The sequence below is a fragment of the Acomys russatus genome, chromosome 19 (genome assembly GCF_903995435.1).
Source record: "Acomys russatus chromosome 19, mAcoRus1.1, whole genome shotgun sequence".
In the NCBI taxonomy this organism is placed as follows: Eukaryota; Metazoa; Chordata; class Mammalia; order Rodentia; family Muridae; genus Acomys; species Acomys russatus.
In genome coordinates, this window is record NC_067155.1 from 23,243,331 (window position 1) to 23,259,952 (window position 16,622).

At 40.1% G+C, this 16,622-nt stretch overlaps 1 protein-coding gene across 2 annotated transcripts; it reads right to left on the reverse strand.

The window, feature by feature from the left end:
• Positions 1-5,672: 5,672 nt before the first annotated feature.
• On the reverse strand, positions 5,673-9,012 carry LOC127203904 (zinc finger protein 431-like). 2 transcript variants are annotated; one of them, XM_051162819.1, is made up of 4 exons: positions 8,891-9,012; positions 8,654-8,686; positions 5,920-7,027; positions 5,673-5,751 (listed from the first exon to the last, which is right to left on the reverse strand). In XM_051162819.1, exons 1-4 carry the CDS (start codon positions 8,925-8,927, stop codon positions 5,673-5,675), a joined length of 1,257 nt encoding a protein of 418 aa, XP_051018776.1. In that variant the 5' UTR covers positions 8,928-9,012. The 2 variants fall into 2 exon arrangements, with proteins under 2 accessions (XP_051018776.1, XP_051018775.1); XM_051162818.1 differs by having other exon boundaries at positions 5,920-7,179; positions 8,626-8,686.
• Positions 9,013-16,622: the final 7,610 nt, after the last annotated feature.

A 16,622-nucleotide genomic window follows, 5' to 3' on the forward strand; every position in this document is an offset into this window, starting at 1 on the left:
CTAAGGTTAGGGTTAGAGTTAGGGTTAGTGTTAAGGTAAGGGTTAGGGTTAGGGTTAGTTAGGTCTAGGGTTAGGGTTACGGTTAAGGTTAGGGTTAGTGTTAGGGCTACCGTTAGGGTTAGGGTCAGGTTCAGGGTCAGGGTCAGGGTCATAGTAGGGTCAGGGTTAGGGTTAGGTTAAGGGTTAGGGTTACAGTTAAGTTTAGGGTTAGGGTTAGGGTTAGGATAAGGGTTAGGGTTAGGGTTAGGGTAAGGGCAAGGTTAGGGTTAGGGTTAGATTTAGGGTTATGTTTAGGGTTAGGTTTAGGGCCAATATTAGAATTAGGGTCCGGGTCAGGGTCAAGGTCATGATCAGCGTCATTGTCATTGTAGGGTCAGGGTCAGGGTTAGGGTAGTGTTATGGTTAGGGTTAAGTTTAGGGTTAGGGTTAGGGTAAGGGTTAGGGTTAGAGTTAGGTGTAGGGTCAAGGTCATGGTCAGTGTCAGGGTCAGGGTGAGGGCCAGGGTCAGAGTCAGGATAGGGTCAGGGTCAGGGTTATGGTTAGGGTAAGGGTTAGGGTTAGGGTTAAGATAAGGGTTAGTGTTAGGGTTAAGTTTAGGGTTAGGGTAAGGGTCATGGTTAGGGTTAGGGTTAGGGTTAGGGTTGGGGTTAGGGTCTGGGTTAGGGTTCGCTTTAGGGTTAGGGTTAGGGCTAGGATTAGGGTTAGGACTAGGGTTAGGTTTAGGACTAGAGTTAGGGTTAGGTAGGGTTAGGGTTAAGGTTAGGGGTAGGTTAGGGTTAGGGTTAAGGTTAGGGTTAGGTTTAGGGTTATGTTTAGGGTTAGGGTTAGGGCTATCGTTAGGGTTAGGGTCAGGTTCAGGGTCAGGGTCATGGTAGGGTCAGGGTCAGGTTTAGGGTTAGGTTAAGGGTTAGAGTTACAGTTAAGTTTAGGGTTAGGGTTAGGATTAGCATTAGGGTTATGGTTATGGTTAGGGTTATGGTTAGGGTTAGGGTTAGGGTTAGTGTTACGGCTAGGGTTAGGTTTAGGGTTAGGGTTAGGGCTAGGTCTTAAACCCTGAGACAAAGGTCTGGGAGCCTATTTAACAAATCAATAGAAATCTGGCTGTCAGGTTCTCCTAGCATCACTCAGTCCCTACTTACTGCAAGGTAATGGTTGACATAGGACACGCTCTAGCCTAGTGTTGGCTGCCTTTCTCCTAGCTTCCCTTCCTAAGGAAATCCAATCATTTGGATTACCTGGTGCTTTTCCTCTATTATTTACAACTCTGACTTCTAGGTCTTTCTCATGATTCTCCCCTCCTTCCTGTCTTCATATGGCTCAGGGGTATGTACACACTGGATAGCCTGCCACACGTCCTCCTACACCCCTCCAATATCTCTGGCTCTTATGTATAAATATCTTACTCCACCATGCATAGGAACAGCTATTTTCTTTCCACTTTACATTCAAATTCACTTTTTGCTTTGTTACTCTCAATTTGACTGAGGGCAGGACTTCTCAGTATGACATAGAGATGGCTGTGCTGCATGTTGAGTGTGTAACATAACATGTAAACAAAGGTGTATGTGCCTTGAAAAAGAAACAAGAAGTGTTCTGGGAGATTGGAATATTCTTTAAAAACAAATTCCCCAGAGTAGTGCTCTGTCTGGCCCTAGGGAGCAAGGGTGTAGCTGGGAAGGCTCCGACTCTCTGCGGTATTTGACCTCTGATGCCCCAGTACAGGAGCTGCTACCTTCCAAAGGCCAAGATGGAGTTTCCAAGCTAATGAGGGCCTCTGGGCAGGTTTAGGAAAGAGGGGCCTGAGAGAAAGGTGGCTTACATGTTTTTTCCAGGATTCTTCTCTGATGCAGTTGGAGGGAACTGTACGGAAGGAGTACCACATGCCACAGCATGGTGACTGTGGAGGCAGCTGCCCCATGGCCAGGAGGAGAAAGTCTACTGGTATGTCAGAGTCTGATCTGCTGGGACTGAGATGGAGAGTGGTTCACACTGTGAATTTGTTGGTCTCTGTGGTGATCTGGGCGGAGGTCTTTGGCCTCTGAATTAACTGAGTGTGGATTCCCTTTGGATGTGTGAGATTTGAAGCCCAAGCAGTGGAAAGCTGTGGAACTTATACTCTCATTCTCTAGGGTTCACATACAGGCATTGGTTTCCATGTGCGTTGGAGGACAGACTAGAAAACTGAAGGTCTAGGTTCTAGAACTACTGAACCTGACATTCTACATTCAATTTTTGTGTCAAATTGTATAAATAGTGTAGAAACTGATAGAAACTAATTGATGGGGATCATGCTTCAGCAATACTTGATAATCTTTTTATTTTTCCAATACCACCAACCACAATGGCATGATTCACGGAAATTCAGTTTCGTGGTACAAATGGAGTTTCTGAGATGCAGAGGGTTCTCTGCTGCGCATGGTACATAGACAGGGCAGTTTTGCCACCTTGTGACATAATACATCTGGCAGGAAGCAGACAAATTATTCTACAACATTGTTTTCTTTGTGGGATTCAGTGGGGCTGAGTATGTCTACAACCACAAGGGGGCGTGAGGGGCTGTAGGGCCATAGAACTACCTTTCTGCTCACATTTTGAGAGAGCTCCAGAGCATGGAACCTCTCTGCAAGAGAGATTTGTAGTAGCTAGAAGGCAGAAATAGAACAGTTTAGGGGTAACTGAGTGATTTGCATAGTGAAGTCTGTGTGTGTTACACACACCATCACAGTTAACTTGGTAAAGTTACACTTTACACTTGGTAAAGTCACACTTTCCCTGGGGGAGTTTCCTTAGGTATTTTGATGAAAACTTAAATATAAATTCAGGCTTAGTTTTTGGCATTTTATCTCCATTCCCCCATTTTTTTCACAAATATTGTATACATTCTTGACTGTTCTCTTTGTGGTAAGTTCAGAAGTCATATTGTACCAACATTTAAATTATTTCCTCACAGTCCCATAGAAAATTATGAGTTTTCTCATATAGCTTTGGAATCAAGTTTCCTGTGATCAATTGTTAGGAGCTTTCTTTGGATTCTTTTGCCCTTTTGCAGCAAAGTGAACACTTGTTTTCTTTTTTGACAAGACATCATTTTAATAGCATTGTATACAGTGGTATAAAAGGGTAAAAGATATTCTACTACAGCAAGTCAGTCAATCTGAAACTGGAGTAATATAATGTACAAAGACATAGAAAGTGGACTTAAGTGTAACTCTAGTGACCCACATTTCATGGATATGGTCACATAAAAGCTAATGCACCAGATGTGACTTACCTGAGAAGACAAAAGTGAAAATAGAACATGGTTCAGAATTGAACAATAAATCTGAATGTGACAGAACTCTTTTAGCAGTGGGTTTGGATTTTACACAGATAGCAAGAAAAAGTAGTTAAAACCATGTTGTATTATTGTCATTGATATAAAATTGTACATATTTAGTGCATTAATTCTGATACCTATGGACATACTACCTACACATACTCAACTATATTACCACAAAAAACAAAGTAGACTGTGTTCTCCACACACTCTCATTCTAGCCATGTTTCTCTGTGTTTACAGTTAAAGAGATAGAGAAAGTTCTATTTCAACCCTGGCAACTCAGTACTTTCTGAGATGGATTCAGGGACGTTCTATACTTTCTGAGAAAAACCACACCCTCATATTTGTCCCGAACACCTGACAGCATGGTGTGTCCCAAGCTGAGCTCTTGCCCCTTCAGGGATAAAATAACTAGTAACCAAGCATTGTAAAGGGCATTCTTAAGAACCAATCATGGTCCAACAACTCTGCTTAACCACCAATTCATCTTCTATAGGGGTATGAAAGACCCAAGCTTTGCTTATTCGGGGTCTCCAGATCAATAGACCTTGGTAGAGGCCATCATGATGGATCAATAAAGCATCCCTTGATGTGTGCATTGGACTGGACTCTCATGTCTCACTGGACTCCAGGAAGTAGGACCCAGCCTCCAGGTCGTACACAAAATACAGAATTCATTACCAAATTTATTTTAATTTATATATTTGCTTCACATTGTGATTGCAGCCCCCTCCCTACTCTCCTCCCAGCCCCTCCCTTCCATCCTTTTCCCTCTATCCCTTCAGAAAAGGCGAAGTGCGCATGTGAGCGTGCACATGTGCTCTCACACCCATACCACCACTACAAGTCTCATCAGAACTGAGCCCTCACATATCCCCTGAGGTAGGGCAAGGCAGTCTGGCTAGGGAACATTGATTGAAAATGTTCAACATAGTCCACGTCCTGGACAGCACCCACTCAAAATTTTAGTGGACCCATATGATGATCACACTGCCTATGGGTTACATATGTGCAGGGGTCTAGGTCTAGTCCATGTATGCTCTTTGGTTGGTGCTTCCATCTCTGTAAGTCCACATGGATCTAGGCTAGTTGGCTCTGCTGGTCTTCTTGCAGCATTCTCGAATTCTCATAAAATGACAGAATTGCTATGGATACATGCAATCTTCTGAGTCCCATTTCCATACACTTTAAATTAGTTTTAGAAGTATCAGAATTCACATGTTTACTGCAGTTATATTCATGGTGACATAAACTTTAAAATAACCTAAATGCTCACTTGTCGAAGACAAGCTAGATGCCCCAGGAGGACATTGTGGTGAGTTAAGACAATAGCAATGCTTAAAGGATTATACACACTTGGAAAGGGCTTTCACAGTTGGTGCAGTATTATCAAACAGCATGTCATTACTGTTGAAGTGTTGGGGACCTATTCCTCTATCACATTTGATATAGTTCTAGTCTTATAAAAGCGAACTCTTCCAAACTGCTCAGGATGGTTGGAGATTCAAGTCAGTAGTTGCATATCTAAAAATCTTACTTGTAACCTTGTTATACACTAGTTGAGTTAATTACAGGAAAGCTTTAGTCTCTTGTGTATAATTTCAAGGTTAAGCAGATTGTGCATAGCTACAAACAAGCAATGTTTGTCTATTTAGATAAACTGAGATAGATAAATTGATCAATAGATAGATACGTATATAGATGTGTATGGTTATTCACTATGGTAAATACATAGATGGTCTTCAAACACTTCAGAGACTTACAGAATATAGCATTTAATAAGAAAGGCCTTTCCTGACAGAGAGACAAAGCTGCTTCTGGCGGCACATCCAATATACTTCAATTAAGCTGATGGACATCTATAAAACAAATGTGGGAATATAGCCACTGTATCAAACAACTGTTCTTTACTGCTAGGAGCACATTGACTATCGAAATGGTGAACAAGCATGCCATTGGAAAATCGATGTCCAACTCTGCAGACACTACGTGGCCTGTCCTTCAAAATTCCTGCTTCATAGAACAAGTCTGTGAGATACTCTGGACTGCTAGGCTATCTCACATTAATTACATTCAATGAATTTCTCTCAAATATGTAATTGCATGTAAAGACTACAAAACATTAAATACATTCATAAAGATTCTCTCCTGTGTGAATTCTTTCATGCCTTTGAAGATGACCATGACATTCAAAGTCTTTACCACAGACATTATAATCAGGAATTTTCTGTCCTGTATGAATTCCTTCATGGCTCTGAAGAAAATTGTGATATGCAAAGGCTTTACAACATTAATTACATTCATAAGGTTTCTCTCCTGTATGAATTCTTTTATGCAGGTGAAGAGACCTGTCTCATGCAAAGGCTTTACCACATTGATTACATTCATAAGGTTTCTCTCCTGTATGAATTCTTTTATGCTTTTGAAAAGACCTGGGCCATGCAAAGGCTTTACCACATTGATTCCATTATAAGGTTTCGCCCCTGTATGAATTCTTTCATGTATTTGAAGATAACTGTTTTGGGGGAAAGGCTTTACCTTATTGATTACATTCATTAGGTTTGTCTCCTCTATGAATTCTTTCATGCCTTTGAAGAGACCTGTGCCATGCAAAGGCTTTACCACATTGATTACATTCATAAGGTTTCTCTCCTGTATGGATTCTCTCATGGCTTTGAAGATGACTGTGCCATGCAAAGGCTTTACCACATTGATTACATTCATAAGGTTTCTCTCCTGTATGAATTGTATCATGGCTTTGAAGATGACTGTGCCATGCAAAGGCTTTACCACATTGATTACATTCATAAGGTTTCTCTCCTGTATGAGTTATTTTATGGATTTGAAGATGACTGTGGCGTGCAAAGGCTTTACCACATTGATTACATTCATAAGGTTTCTCTCCTGTATGAATTCTCTCATGGCTTTGAAGGTGACTGCGCCATGCAAAGGCTTTACCACATTGATTACATTCATAAGGTTTCTCTCCTGTATGGATTCTCTCATGGCTTTGAAGATGACTGTGCCATGCAAATGCTTTACCACATTGATTACATTCAAAAGGTTTCTCTCCTGTATGCATTCTTTTATGCATTTGAAGAGACCTGTGCCATGCAAAGGCTTTACCACATTCATTACATTCATAAGGTTTCTCTCCTCTATGAATTGTCTCATGGCTTTGAAGATGACTGTGCCATGCAAAGGCTTTACCACATTGATTACATTCATAAGGTTTCTCTCCTGTATGAATTCTCTCATGTCTTTGAAGATGACTGTGGCGTGCAAAGGCTTTACCACATTGATTACATTCATAAGGTTTCTCTCCTGTATGAATTCTCTCATGGCTTTGAAGGTGACTGCACCGTGCAAAGGCTTTACCACATTGATTACATTCATAAGGTTTCTCTCCTGTATGGATTCTCTCATGGCTTTGAAGATGACTGTGCCATGCAAAGGCTTTACCACATTGATTACATTCAAATGGTTTCTCTCCTGTATGCATTCTTTTATGCATTTGAAGAGACCTGTGCCATGCAAAGGCTTTACCACATTGACTACATTCATAAGGTTTCTCTCCTCTATAAATAGTTTCATGCCTTTGAAGACTCCCATGCCAAGCAAAGGCTTTAACACATTGATTACATTCATAAGGTTTCTCTCCTGTATGACTTCTTTTATGTAGCTGAAGATATCTGTGCTGCGCAAAGGCTTTACCACATTGATTACATTCATAAGGTTTCTCTTCTGTATGAATACTTTTATGCATTTGAAGAGACCTGTGCCAGGCAAAGGCTTTACCACATTGATTACATTCATAAGGTTTCTCTCCTGTATGGATTATTACATGCCTTTGAATATATCTGTGCTGCAAAAAGACTTTACCACATTGTTGACATTCATAAAGTTTCTTTCCAGGATGAATTTTCTCATGAATTTGAAGAGAACTTTGATGGTCAACGACCATAAAACATTGTTCACATTCATAGGGTTTCTCTCTAGTTTCTGTTCTTTTATGAATTTGGAGACTACTGTGACTTACAAAGGCTTCACCATACTGATTATCTTCATATGGTTTCTCTCCAGTAGGAATTATTTCTTGCCCTTGAGGATGACATTGACATAACCATGATTTATCACACTGAATAAATGGAGAAGGTTTTCCTCTAGTGTATCTTCTTTCATTCTTGCAATGATAATTGGCACATGTCAAAGTTATACCACATTCATTACGCTGATGAATTTTTTTTATCTCTGTGAATTAAGGTTACATTTTGGTCTAATTTTAAAAGTAATCAGAGCTCATGGTAATGTCAGTTTATTAACTTTCATTTTTCCTTCCATCTTCAAGTGTTATTTTGCATCTCCTAAGAGGCCTGTATTTGTAAAATCATGTATTGCATGGACCACATTTAAAGCATCCTTTTACTATAGAAGAGGGTTTTCACATGTTGGAAGAGAACTGGGAGAAATCAGATTCACCACTCTGATTGCATTAAAATTTTTCGTCTCATGTGAGTCATACTACAATTGCAAAGTGAACCACAGCAAACACAGGCAATCCACATTGATAGTATTCATGGAAGTTTTTCTGTAGTGTGAGTTTATGGATGCATTGCCAATAAAATTGGAAAAGCCATTCATTGTACACAGTATTACATTCACAAAGTCTACACATTATGGGTACTACTATACATCTTTTATTCTTCTGGGTAAGAGAGGGTTATATTGCTTTGTTCAATGTTCCTATGCTGACAGGGCTTTCATCCATTGTGATAAATGACATGTCTTTTAAAGAAGATAGCAAATGAAAAGGTTTACCCTGCACTCACAGTCTCACTTCTTGTTTTTCTCATTGAAATATTATATAGGGATAAAAGTTTCTCCAGAATAACTTTCTTCACTTTCACAAACTGCTCCTCTCACTAAGCCTAGCAACATTAATGCAAATATATTATGAACACGAGCTTTTTTATGGACTATTTGTTTATTAGAAGGTTAATGTGTACATTTCTGAAGGATCTAAGTAGTATGAGACTAAAGAGATTAGCAGTTCTACAATCTAGCCCGCTATGGTTCAAATGGTGATAGCTGTTAATGCATTGTGTTCTTATCTTCTTTCTTAGAGAAATGACGTACAAAAACAAATCAGATACCTGATTTTGAGGTACATGTGTTTGTCAGAATTTAATAATCATCGATACACTTCAAACAGTGCATATTTACACTCTTGTTTTTCTTTAGAAATTAAAGGGTGCACTAAAAGCAATTCAGAGGTATACTCATATCAACTTACACATGAAAATTACCTTCTAGATCTTCTAGAATTATGAAGACTCTCTGCAATGTTATGGGCTTCCCAATTGTACCCTAAAATAGAGGAACCAAAAATGCGTGATATATTATTGGAAAGTAGACAAAATTCAAGTTACCCTTCAGTTAACCTCAGACATCTGGCTGATTTACTCATCTCATTCATCCTCATTTCCAGTTGACATTACAATAACAAATAACAGCAATGCAGAAACAGTTGTCACTAGATTTTAAAAAGGAACATAAAATTCACAGTCCTACCTATGGCAGTGAGGTTCCTGTAGGTCTCCAGCATCATATCTCTGTAGAGACTCTTCTGGGCAGGATCCAGCAAAGCCCACTCTTCCACAGTGAATTTCACATTCACATCATCATAGGTCAATGCATCCTATAATATCTCACACAGGTGTGCAAGAGAAAGCATGAAAGTGATGACAGTGTAGCTGGATCCTTTATTGACAATATATTCACATAAATCTGTGACTTCCTCCACTAATTTCCTGATACAGATGTTCTAATGTAACCAAGACTTTTTATAAGGATCCTGAATACTGAGGTCCACTTTTGTCTTTCCTCAGCCCTTGAATAGGATATAGACTTGCAAGGTAAACACGAATCATCAGAGAGGGATGGGGAGGTAGAGGAAGAGTTCATGAGTACTGGGCTCATGTCAGAGAAATTGTATAAACAATTACTAATGATAAAAATGATTTTTAAACTGAGTGTATTTTTTCATGCCGTTAATCTCAGTAGTCAAGACTGAGACAGGAGTATCTGATGATTTGATTGCCAGCCACATCTATGCAATGAATTCCAGGACAGCAAGAAGTACAAATTGTGGTTCTCCTCTCCCTTGCATGGTGGGGTTTGGCCACCATACCATCAAGGCACTACATCCCAAGCCCATCAGCTCACAATATAAAGAGAAAACAAGCCAGGCATTTTGGCACACATCAAATCTCAGCACTGTTTAGCCAGAGTAAGATGGATCACTAAGTTAAAAATCTGCTTGGTATATTTGCCTACTTTCATGACAGCAGGAGCTACACAGAAAAACAGTTTCTTCAAATTCAAAATCAAAAATCAAAACCAGTTAAAACAAAAACTAATTCAAACTATAAAAATAGTAGCTAGCAAAAAAGCTTAGCATTGAATAGCTTCTACTGTATCTTCTATGAAATAGGGATGGAGTGTATACTAATGAGGGCATGACAGCACAAGAAGGACGCTGATTGGTCAGTTCCAACCACAACACAGGAGACACAGGAACAGGAAAAGGGTTGAGTCTCTAGACACTCAAATCCCATCCACACTAAAGAATCTAGGTCCAGCACTCGGGAGGCAGAGGCAGGCGGATCGCTGTGAGTTTGAGTCCAGCTTGGTCTACAAAGTGAATCCAGGATGGCCAAGGCTCCACAGAGAAACCCTGTCTTGAAAAAACAAAATAAATAAATAAATAAATAAATAAAAATAATTTAGAAAAGCTTCTCTTAGAAAACCTTCCGTAATATTCCCCAAACAATGCCACAAATGGGAGACAAGTGTTCAAAGACATCATTCTACCCGGAAGATTTTTTATTTGGTCATCCCATGATGAAAATATATTTAGTCTAAATTCAATGATCCTAATGGTCTACAACAGCACATACACTGTTCAAATGTGCAAAGATTCTTTGGACACTCAGGCAATCTGTTGACTTCCACATTTTGTAAAATCAGAAAACAAGTTATATCCTTCCAACATAAAATGGCAAAGAAAACTCCTTCCCATTCCAATAGAAAGGAATACGTGTACATAGTGATAGAAGAATGGACCAAGGCAGGAAACCCAACAGAGCAAACACCAACTCCTGTTGCTCTCTCTCAGAGACATAGGGCTTTGGTTTCCAAGGACTTTGATGGCCCTGTCCCTGCAAGTTCTCACATATTTTTCAGTTAGGTTCCTTCCAATTCCTATGTGCATCTTCCCTGGGCAGCTTTCTCATAGCTTTGGTATCTGAACCTCTTGTCCTATCAAAATGCAACTCAGGCTTCATACTCAGAACTTCATGCGATAAATCTCACAGTATTCTCACTTTGTCAAACATAGAGACCTGAAACAGTGCTGAATTAAAATCTCAGAGGAGGAATCCATGATATGAAATTTTGCATAATTTTTGTTTCCAAAACCAGCACATAGAGATGATATTGTCAAGTTTCGCTTCTGGTTTGGAATGAATCCTTTTCAAGTTGGGCCACAGTTGTAGAAGGTTTTATAGGAAGTTCCTTCCTGGGTCTAGAAATCACTTTGCCTACTGCTTCCATTAGGTTTAGCCTGAGGGAGCATTACACTTAAGGGCACTTTCTTGGGCTTAAAAAACAGAACAAAGGCCTTCTTTTGAATGATGATAATATCCTTAAAAGCCCTACACCTGTTTCATCATGTGACTGCCATCTGAAACTACCTAGTGCTCTTTTTCTCTACACCACATACTTTGCATTTCTTTCTACCCCTGCTGTTGATTTTTTTCACTGTAGTCCTGAATAAGTCACTAGCAATAACTACCCAACTGATTCAATATTCCGTCTAAGAAATTTGGCCTTTATTCATAAATTATACCTTATTTAATTCTTCTGGGCATGGGCAGAATAAAAGGTTTTGGGCCAAAATACCACAGAAATGAGCTCTGGATTAATTTTTCATGGAGTACATTTTACAGTGAAATCCTATGGCCTCAACTGCCTCTGCCTGTAATACTCTCAACACTCTCTGCATTACTCTCTTCCAGGACCTACAAAAACATCTGGGTAATCTCTTTTTGTACAGATATCTATGCCTTTTGTTATTCATGCCCTTAGTTTTCCACATTCCTCCAAGAGAGTATATTCCAGGTTGCATCCAGCATTAAAATACCTTTTTTTTTTTTTTTTTTTTTTTTTTGCACCACTTAAAAAAACTTTCTACTTACTACTTGGCTGTTGTGACGAAATCCTCTAACCAAAAGCATCTTAGGTCATGAATAGGTTTACATGTTTGGCCCTGTCAGATCACACTCCATCATTTTTGGAGCTACAGGCAGAATCTCAAGCTAGAAAATAAAGCCAAAAAAATTGATAAACACTGTTTCCTGGTTGGGTCTCTTGCTTTGTCACTGTCTCATGGTCAGTAATTTCTAATATGCAGTGAAGCCACACCTGCTTGGGGATATTGTCACCCTCAATGGAATAACCTTCCCACAGCAGTCAACAATCACCACAATCTCTAACTAACATAGCAACCGGGCATTCTGATGAGGCCACACCATCACTTGAGGCTCCCTCAGATGACTGTGTGCTCAGAAATATCCAGTACCCAAATCCATTTGAACACAGACACAATAATACATGAGAAGGTTTTAAACACTCAAATAAACTTGTTAAATACATCAGTCAATTAAGTAGCAAAACACCAAACACTGATGATTGCACTAACCGGGAAATGCAGATTTGCCAAGAAATGAGAAGAAGCAGGTCTTTAGGAGCAAGAAGACAAAACTAAAGTTGTTTCTCCACAGAACGTCACCAAAATTAGGAACTTATAACATATTAAAATTTCAGAAGACAACAATCCGGGAAGGTCTATCATTCTCTAGAGAAAGAGCAATATAAGTAGATTATATTTAATGAAATCACGGCAGCACTGATTAAAGCAGGCACAAAGTACGATGTTGAAACATAACATTGTCCTTTAAACAAGAACTACAGGATTACTGTCAACTCAAAATCAAAGAAATCTCTGTTCAGCAGTCCCCCTGTGGTGGTTCTTCTTGCCAACTCAAATGGCACAGAAAACCTTCCTTGCCATGGACTCCCTTAGTAAACTATGTAAGCTTTGTAGGCTTTGCGGGGAACGCTCCAGGATCCTGCTTGAGGAGTTCTAGCAGCCAAACCCTGTTGCTTCAAGTTTTGCCCCTTTGCCCCACTCTATAACTTTCCCCAGGAGACCCCTCTTCTGGTCTTCAGCTTCTCTGAGTGCCACCCTTTGTGGTAATCCCCATCCATTTCTCTGCTGGGACTACATCACTTCAAAGTTGGTCAGGGAAAACAATTCCTACACAGGTCCCCTTTATTTGTAACTCTACCCCACAAATCCAAGGAGGATAGAGGAAAATCATTCACTGGTGCCTCTTTCTTCTGAGTTCCCAGTTAGGGCCTTGCCTATAAGGAAGTGAAGGACTGTCTTCCAGGCAGTGGGAATCAGAGGATTAGGTGCTCAAAAAAGTCTTAACTACACAGCATGAAGGGTGAGCTACAGGTGATGTTGCTTTAAACAGAAAAGAATATGAAAACCTTTGAGAGAAAGAACGAATATTTTAATTACTGGGAAACATTGGCATGAGCAGAAACAAATAAAAGATTAGAGCAGTGACGCATAAAAAGTGAATTCTAAAAATACCATCAACTGCCTTTTTAGAAAGATAAATATAATTTGAAAAACACATAGGCAGACTGATTTTGAAAAAGAGCAGAAACTTCTCTGGTAGAGGGAATGGCATTAATAAGACAGTGAATGGCCTTGCCCCTATGTGCAATGTTAGCTGCTGAGATCTTTAACCTGACACACACAGTTACAGCTATGGCCCCTTAACTCAAATTGCAATATTTACTGGCTCCAGCTAACCTAACCAAATGGTAACCAAACATCTGATGTTCTTTTATTCACATGCATGAATTAATATATCCTGGAGAATTACAAATTCTGAAACCCTGCTAGAATCAGGTCTGTCTTCACAATTGGGACCCCTGTAGCTGAAAGTCTCTATCATTAGTCTGTGCTCTAGCCATTGTCTACCCAGTTTCACTGGGCACTTTCTGCAGACCTCCTCTTCCGGTCCGATGACAGAAGCCAGGTTGCACATGTTTCTAAAATGGCCAGTTCATTACATTACTCAAATGAGTAATTTTGTCTGTCTGTTTTTTCGAGATGGCCATTCTCTGTAGGCCTTGGCTGTCCTAGACTCACTTTGTAGACCAGGCTGGCCGTGAATTCACAGGGATCAACCTGCTTCTGCCTCTTAAGTGCTGGGATTAAAGGTGCAGGCCACCAAGCTCAGCTTCAAATGAGTAATTTTAAAACACTGTTGGTAGGGAATTTAGAATTTTTCATCAAGAGGAAAACAAGGTCACGGCCCTGGGGAGCAACAGGTTGGTATCCAAGTAACCTGAGTCAACATAGTTTGTCTCAGAAACATATTCCAAAAGGCTAAAAATACAGCTGTCCTAGTATTTACATGCCTTTTCAGGAAGAAATCACTCTACACACAATTGAAAGATTGCTTTTAAAGTGTTAATGACAGCATGCATCCTGTTCTGGCTAATGCTGCCAACAGATTTGGCATTCCACATATGCTCTCATGCTCTCATGTCTTTTCAGTTCAGGCCCCAGGTTATGTTTGGAACAATTTCAATATGGTCTGAGACTGCAAGTCTGGCCACTTAGACTGATGAGTGATTTACACAGCAAATATATTCCCAGAATCATTTCTGAAATACACTAGGGCCCTGAAAAAGCAGGTCATTCTTCAGTGATAGGGTCCAGAGTTGGAGGTCCCACAAGTTGAGAAGATAAAAGAAGTAGAAGGTAGAAACTAGAAGAGCTGAGGTGGGGAGGACTAGCACAAGCTATGACTTATGCCAAGTAAGCTTCTCAAGAATAGCATCTTGTGTACTACATCCATGGAGGAAATGGACCATATGTGAGACATCTATGAAGTCATCAGAAATGTATCATACAATGGCACAAACATGGAACAGGTCTTATAAAACAAAACTGCACATCAGAACCACAGGGTCTCTCACAAACTACTGATGTAGTCCAGAGTGGATTTGGGACTAATCAACCCAAGCCTGTATGGTAGAATCAGTTAGGTTTTCAGGAGCTGAAGACCCCTCACCCCAAGCACAATGGACCCAGACCATTACTAGCTCTCCCAAGCATATTCCTGGCTTTGGAGAAGGAGCACTATTTTATCCTCAATACATCCTGTCTTAGAGGAAGCTCTCAGGCCTAGTCCACAGGCTGTTTTTGTCTGTCAAATATTTTCTTAGGTTTGTAAAAGAGCTGTGCAAAACTAGGCTTTTCTCAAGAAGAAAACTGGACCTTTATGCCACATCAGGCCTTAATGTTCGTTGTGACACTGTAATGTCCCAGTGAGGAATTTATTAGAGGCCTGTTCTTTTGAAGATGAAGATGTGCCAAGTGGCTCGTTTTAAATCAAAGTTGTCTCCTCTGGTATGATTTGGAGCCAAATGTGTTGACAATCCTGGTGAATCAACATGTGTACCCTAGCATCCTAATCTGATCTGTAACAGGCTAACTTCTCTGTGGCGTGTTTTAGACGCAGTTCTCCCTCAGCTAAACTCTACTTGCTGTCATTGGTAAATCTTGTACAATATCAATTATCATCTTGTACATCACAGCTTAATACTGAAGTGTTACCCAACACATAAGATGACATTTACAACTTGTAATGAGCATGTAAGAGCAATGTCAACTGCTCAGTGTAGAAAACCATAATAAGTGTGTTATGAAGTGATAAGGACAGCTGTAGCCAGCTGAGCTAGTAAACATGAGTGGCGTATAGTAATAGATAAGCAGACCTGAGTGTGTGATGTGATAAAGAGTAAAGAAACTCAGTGAAAAGTATATAAACCGCGGTCGAAAGCCATTCAGTATCTCACTCCCACCATGACTGCATAAATCCCGACTGCCTGGAACGAGATCTACCGAACAGACCGAGACTCTGCCCAAATACCCAAACATGAATGACGGCTCAAGCTCCTAGGACCCTACTGCTGTAATCAGAAGTCGCAGCTCTGGACCTGTCGTCGCTGACACGACTCTCCATCAGGTCGTATAACCCTGATTAGGAATGTTAGATGCTACTCCTATTAGAATTAAGATAGTTATGAATGCTTGAGTATAAGATAGAATAGTATGGAATGGTATTATTATATGATTTTGGCCATTTGTGTTTTTGGATTGATTTGGTGTTGTTTTTGTGTAGTGGTGACTGATATTCTTGAACCCGTTTATGTTAATAAACTTAGCAACTGCAAAACCACTGATCAGTCTCAGATTGAGTTCATTCGGGATCCTGAGTGCGAAGTACTCAGTGCTCGCGACAGTTGGCGTAGTCGGCAGGATCCCGAATGCCCTTATAAATGGTTAGGGCCAGATGGTATTACAGTTTATATGTAATTGGATTAAAACTGCTTGCAAACAGTTACCAGGCCATTACCAGACTCCTCGAAGCCAACTCCAGGCAACTGGAGGAAGAGCAGGTTAAAGGAGCAGGGAAAACCTGGGTCAGAAACACCACCCTCCCTAAGGGTGTGGAGTAAGACGAACGCAGTACCCGAAGCCAACCCAGTTCCTGGGGAAGAGCGGGTAAAGGCACAGCAGAAAGAAAACTGTATGCAAGTAATGTTCAAATTTTTAAGCAAAAGAATTGAAAGAAGAGCTGATTTGAAATTCGAAAAATTACATAAATCAGTTGGTCTGAGTAATTTTCAGTGGTATTGGAGAAAGAAGGAAATTAAATTTTTATATCATTTGGCAAGCTTACTGTGGAGATGAAGTCCATAATTAAGAAGATGAGGGGTATGGGTATAAACCCAGTTACAGGAAACCCACCCATCAGTCAGGAAGAACAGAAATGGATGGGAACAGCACAGGCAGTAAAAAATAGACTAGGCATGAAACCAATCGATGTAAATTTAGATTTAGTAGATCCAGCGCTGGTAACTCCACTAGTGGAAAAAGCACCCAAAAAATGAGGTGCCTGCAATTCTAATGAAAACTGTGCAAGATATAGATAAAGAAGAATAATGGCAAAAGGCTAGCCATGAATATAGTGAGGAAACAGAAGGATCTGGCCAATCCAACCTGAACCCTATACTCTTTCCCGGTTGTAAACGACCAGTAAGAGGACTCCCAATAGAACTATTGCCAATAGACTGAACCCCTTCAGTA

Bases quoted from the DNA above. Each gene is read 5' to 3' on its own strand.
- LOC127203904 (XM_051162818.1), bottom strand. From the start codon at position 8,927: ATGATGCTGGAGACCTACAGGAACCTCACTGCCATAG. The intron at 8,687-8,890 runs GTAGGACTGTGA...CCTCTATTTTAG, and splicing joins CAGGAACCTCACTGCCATAG to GGTACAATTGGGAAGCCCAT. The intron at 7,180-8,625 runs GTAATTTTCATG...TTTGCAGCACAG, and splicing joins AATTCTAGAAGATCTAGAAG to ATATATTCAAAGGCATGTAA.